The following is a 5,761-nucleotide window of genomic DNA, read 5'->3' on the forward strand; positions in this document are numbered from 1 at the left end:
GGAAAATTACAAATCTTGATTGTTTTTCTTATCTCTCAACCAATCACATTTAGCCTTTCTGTGATAAACAAATGCGTAACACGTGCATTTTATGTGTTAACTGATTCTTTTTTTGTTTGTGTAATTATTATTTGTCTACTTCAATTTGATTGGTGCTTCTCAATGAGAGAAGCAAGCCCGAGGATATAGAATGAAATTTGTCAAGGGTCCAACGGCAACGTGTTGACTCAGGACCCTTGGCGTTGTGGGTACTGATGTACAATGACCAACTTAATAGCCGTCTAGATATTGTGTCCAGAGATACATCAGAAATGAATCAGATGCCGCTTGTAACCTATATATTTTCCAGATTAAAATTTCCGAAAGAGGTTCTTTTTCAAGTGATTAATTTAAGATCAACAGTGACCAAATTTGCAAATTAAATATTGAAAAAGAAGAGGGGAAAATAACGAACAGTGATCGATTTAAAAATTAAAAAAAATACAAACAATACAAATCTGTGAACAGGGCATAAGACACGGACCCAGAAAATTCCAGAGGTGGGATCAGGTTCCCAGGAGGAGTAAGCACTCCTTTCACTTTTTGTTACCTTCAATTTACAGCTGAAGTATCAAGGTAAACTTTCGATTTAAATACTTATTATAAAGCAATGGGAAGTCTGATGTAATCTGTTCAACAGAGAGCGCTCGCCAAAATCCCTTATTCTTAATTCCTACAGAAATGTTCGGACGTTCGCTCTGTTGAACAGGCCTCAGACTGTATAAATCATCCTCACAACGTCAGGTCCTGTGTCAACTCACAAGGAGTTGACACAGGACCTGATGTTGTGAGGATGGGTATTAAGGTCATACGCAACGTACCTTACCTACTGATAATTTTTCAAGATATTCTTAATTTAAGATTATAGTGCCATCAGATGTTCGTAGGCAAAAAATCAGCATGGATTTTGAAAAGATATCAATTGATGAGAATTCTTTAAAGAAAAATATACAAAAATTACTAAACATAAATTCTAGATGTTTTGTTTATCCAAACTTGTTTTAGAAGAAGTGTACAACAGCATATATAAACATCAAAATGTAGTACACAGTTTCTTTAAGTATCGAAACTCTTCAACTCCAGGGAAAAAGACAATAAAGTTTAAACTACGTTGCGTATGTCCTTAATTAATCTGACTACCAGTTATAAAAACTGGGTTTTTTAAATGGCCTCACTCAAGAATCAAACAGCTAGGGAAGTGTTCATAGTAGCTTCAAGTTTTTATTTTATAGTATATAAGTGTGTGTAAAACCAAAAAATGCAAGCCTATGGGCATTTCAATTTCATTAAAAATATTTCGGAAATATTATGTCTTAACGTGTAAAATTGCAGATTTTTATATTCATAATCTGCATCATCCCAGCGTTTATTAACAGGGTGTTTCAAACCTTGTGATAAAAAATGAGGACTGACATTGAAATGACGTAAGCTGGGAAAGGAGGCGAGTGAAACTACATAAATATATATCCAGTATGGTGAAATTTAAATAGTTTTTATTTATAATTGGTTGATCATAGATGGCTGCTTCGTCAGAGGCAGACAAAATGTCAAATTCTGTGTCATCTGATGAAAGACAAAAAAATAGTAGTCCTGCAGATGATTTTACAGCGAACTCAAACGTAAATGACAAGTTTCATGATGAAGGTAAATTGGATAAGTCTTCAAAGGACGAAGATTCCTCAGGAAGTGAGTACGAGTCAGCGGAAGAAGATCAAAACATTATTGATGATGAAGAAGAGGAGCTGGAAGAAATACTGACAGAGGAAGTCAAAAAGGTAAGGGGCATTTACATGTATGCTTCTAATCCATAACAGAATATACAACATGAAGTTTCATTCAGAACTCGAATATATTGCAACAAGATCATTAGATGTACTAGTAGTTAGAATAATCTAACTAGATGAGTCTTTGAACAAGCCCTTGCCACAGTTAGAATGCATCCCATATTGTTGCAGTGTAGCATGCTAATGAGGGTGGATCCACTCTGAAACAATTTTGAAGAATACAAAAGTAGTTTCACTGAAAAATAACTACCAAATTTATCATAACAAACCTTTTTGAGCTTGTATATGCCTTCTACCCTAAAAATTAATCCATACAAAGACAAAAGTTCAACTCATTTTCTCAATTTTGTTCTCACTCCTATTTACATGCCATGTTTATATTCAGAACTCTCTGGGTTATTAGTAATAAATATGTAGATTAGAATTATTTGCCCCTGTTTTTTTCTTTTTTTATTTTTTTTTTGCAACATTGACAACACACGGAATAAAATCTATCTATGATTTTAACGACAGAACTTTCTATCTAATATAAATCTTAGTTTTCCATTAACGTAATTTTAAAATTAGCTATATTTATTTCCTGTTGGTTGCTATATTATGGGTCAGCAAGCCCAGATTCCTTCATTTGTCAATCATACTTGTATTAAACTTGGTTGCTCATTGCTCAAAGAGGAAAGTTCACAAGTTTGTCCTCATAGAAGGCAGCCAGGGGAAATAACTCGAAGATAATACATGTATATGCCATTCAAAAACTCTCTATTTTCATTTGCATCTGATTGCTTAACTAGTGCCTTAATGGATCAGACAAGTGCAATGTTTACCCGCTTCATTGGGCAAAGGCATCTACATGAAATGGAGGGGTCAGAATCTACAGACTCTATGTTACACTCTGGCATATAGAGCTACATACATTTTATATAACTCTGCTGCACTATAACTGTCATTTAATTCAGAAATGCATTAAGTTGTCTACAAGCTATAAAATAGTTTTCTGTTTCTTCACAAGGAAAGAAGAAGTGAAGCACAAGAACAGAAGGAGAAAGGAAATGATTTTTTCAAGAAGCAGGAGTATGAAAATGCTGTAAATGCTTATACTCGAGCCCTTAGGTTGTGTCCAAAGGATTTTATCAAAGACAGGGCTATTTTATACTCCAACAGAGCAGCATGTAAAATGAAGGAGGTAAATGTTACAGACCATGAAGTTCAGCCCTATGTTTAATACAATCTTACTCTAGTTACATATAATAGTTTTAGCTTATTGAAGCAAATTGATACCATCTTTTTAAAGTATTGTTTCAATTCATCATCCAGAGCCAGAATGAAGAAGCTATTATGGACAGTAACAAAGCTCTGGAGCTCCACCCTCAGTACCTGAAAGCCTTGCTACGACGTGCAGAGCTGTATGAAAAAGTTGACAAGTTGGAGGAGGCATTGACAGACTATCAGAAGGTGGTGGAGATGGACCCCACACAGCACTCTGCCAGGGCTGCTTGTCTTGTAGGTCAAACAGATAAACAGAAATATGAAACATGATATAGCAAAAATATATGTTGTTCTTGAAAATTTGGGATAAAAGATAGAGCTAAATCTTGAAAATGACTGTCAAGCTGTAAGATATCTCAGTTTGTAGATACGGTCAAACATCATTATCTCCAACCCGATGGAACCAAGAAAAAACTTTAAGATATCAGAAGATTTGAGATATTGAGGTTTAAACACATAAAGAAAATGTGGTTGGGACTTTTAACTGACTTCAGCATACCCATGGTATTCGAGATATTGAAGTTGGAGAAAATGAACATGTGAAAAAATGGAGAAAAGTTAAACTGTGTAACAAAGTTGAAAAAATTTTACTAAAGGTTAGGGATCCACTCAAATTCAGCAGAGGATATCCCTGGAAAATAATACAACATATTTATGTATTAGATAAATGTACTCAATTTCAACTGTAGCAGAAAAGATTGCGTAGAAATACACATCTCAAGTATAGTGAATGTTGACATTATATTCATTTCCTCAATGTTTAGTATTGACTGATGACTCTTTTGTTACAGAGATTACCAGACCAGATCAAAGAAAAAAATGAAAAGATGAAAGAGGAGATGATCGGTGAGGAATAAGACAAGAGTTTATTTCACTAACTCCTGTGTTTCAGATAACCTTTATACTGAAATTTATACTTCAAAGCATCACATGGAAGTACTATGCATTTAATTATCATTTCTGCCTATAGTAGGATTTCTTTGTGTAGTTTGATTTTTTTTTTTTTTTTTTTTTTTGCTAAGGAGCTTGAATATGCAATATTTATTTCTTAAATTTTTAAGGTACTAAGACTTTATAATTGATATAAAATAATGGGAGAGGGGGGGGCTAAAATCGCATCTTAAATAGATACTAGTGGGAAATTAAAAATTCATCATGGTATAAATATTTTCATTATATGATTGAATAATTCCTATCTCTCTGATAAGCTGAGATCCAACCATGTAGGAAAAATATCATGTTATATTCACCTGCACGTGATCTTCCAGGTGAGTATAAGGATTTATTTTCTCTACTTTGGTCTAAAACTAGATGGGGAAATTCCAAATTGATACAAATAGGTTTGGAAAGCTATTTCACTTGCTACCAACTTCCACTCAGGTGAACATAACATTTGGAAATGTATAATTTGGGGTGGGGTTGGGTGCAGGGGACCCCCCCCCCCAAACAATTTTTTTCTGAATCCTAATCCCCCACCCCAACCCTTAAACAAAATTTGAAATTAAAAAAAATTCTCTTTTTGTGGGGGCAAATCAAAGATTTTTTTTCAGGTGTCATTTTTCCCTAATAATGCCCCCCTTTCAAAATCTATTCTATAAAAGAGTCTGACATTAATTCTTTTTTTCAAAGCAACTTAAGTAGATGTAAAAAATTCCAAATACAACTGGTAATGTTTATTTAACCTTGCTTCTCTCATTGCATTTAGCTTGGACTTCAGCAAATGTAAACAAGTAAGATGGCATGAACTGCTTAATGAGTTCATTTATCATTTAATTATTAAATCATATGATAAAACAATTATTGCTGTTTTTTGAGTCAATACGATGATTTAGCCACCTTCGAAGTACAATATTCACTGAGCCCGAAGGGCGAGGTGAATATTGTACTCCTCAGGTGGCTAAATCATCATATTGACCTTAAAAAACAGCAATAATTGTATGGTATTTTTCTCTTGTTTCCTTCAGGGAAGTTAAAGGAACTGGGTAATATGGTGCTGAAGCCATTTGGACTGTCAACAGAGAACTTCCAGCTGAATCAGGACCCTAACTCTGGGGGATACAACATCAGCTTCAAACAAGGCCCCCCTTCTTCCTGACAGCTGCTGGTAAACAGAAATCCCAAGGCCATATTAGACATTTCTCTGCTGGCTGATAGAGTTTTTTTTGTATGTTAGTTTTATTGTGTGTGTACTAAATATTGTCTTTACTTTGTGTATGGGTACTCTTGATTATTGTACATCATCATCTCTTCTAAAGTGGTGAGCTCATTGGTTTTATATTCATGTATGTGTGATTGTTTAAGAAATGAGAGGGGTGTATATATGTAAGGAAAAATAAATGATTTTTTTATTTTAATATTCAGATTTATTGCTTTTTAGTTATAATCCATCTATCAAAGCAGGATTATCTTGAAAATATACTTGTAAAATTCTACAAGGCATTTACGATGTGCTTAAAAAATGACAATAATATTGCTAAAGCTCAGTAACATTTCATTAACTTATGATGGCGACGTTTTGAATCATTTACATCACATTCCAGCCAGTATAAATCCTTCATTATTTAGTTTTTGGGCTTAACTAGAAACTGAAGATTTGAAGATGGGAAAAAAAATCAAATTCCAGATTTGGTGACGATACTGATAGATTATGAGTACTTATTTTAGCAGGATTTGGA

The 5,761-nt window shown here is 33.9% G+C and overlaps 1 protein-coding gene across 1 annotated transcript; it reads left to right on the forward strand.

Annotated features, from left to right (window-relative positions):
- Nucleotides 1-1,480: 1,480 nt before the first annotated feature.
- LOC133179763 (tetratricopeptide repeat protein 1-like) lies at nt 1,481-5,440 on the forward strand. The gene is made up of 5 exons (XM_061314459.1): nt 1,481-1,814; nt 2,830-3,003; nt 3,135-3,320; nt 3,878-3,932; nt 5,051-5,440. Exons 1-5 carry the CDS (start codon nt 1,557-1,559, stop codon nt 5,179-5,181), a joined length of 804 nt encoding a protein of 267 aa, XP_061170443.1. The 5' UTR covers nt 1,481-1,556; the 3' UTR covers nt 5,182-5,440.
- Nucleotides 5,441-5,761: the final 321 nt, after the last annotated feature.

Source organism: Saccostrea echinata, unplaced genomic scaffold, assembly GCF_033153115.1.
Source record: "Saccostrea echinata isolate AGI-Se365-2 ecotype Australia unplaced genomic scaffold, CSIRO_AGI_Sech_v1 ptg000001l, whole genome shotgun sequence".
Taxonomy (NCBI): domain Eukaryota; kingdom Metazoa; phylum Mollusca; class Bivalvia; order Ostreida; family Ostreidae; genus Saccostrea; species Saccostrea echinata.

Bases quoted from the DNA above. Each gene is read 5' to 3' on its own strand.
- LOC133179763 (XM_061314459.1), top strand. From the start codon at position 1,557: ATGGCTGCTTCGTCAGAGGCAGACAAAATGTCAAATTCTGTGTCATCT. The intron at 3,004-3,134 runs GTAAATGTTACA...TTCATCATCCAG, and splicing joins CAGCATGTAAAATGAAGGAG to AGCCAGAATGAAGAAGCTAT. The intron at 3,933-5,050 runs GTGAGGAATAAG...TGTTTCCTTCAG, and splicing joins GATGAAAGAGGAGATGATCG to GGAAGTTAAAGGAACTGGGT.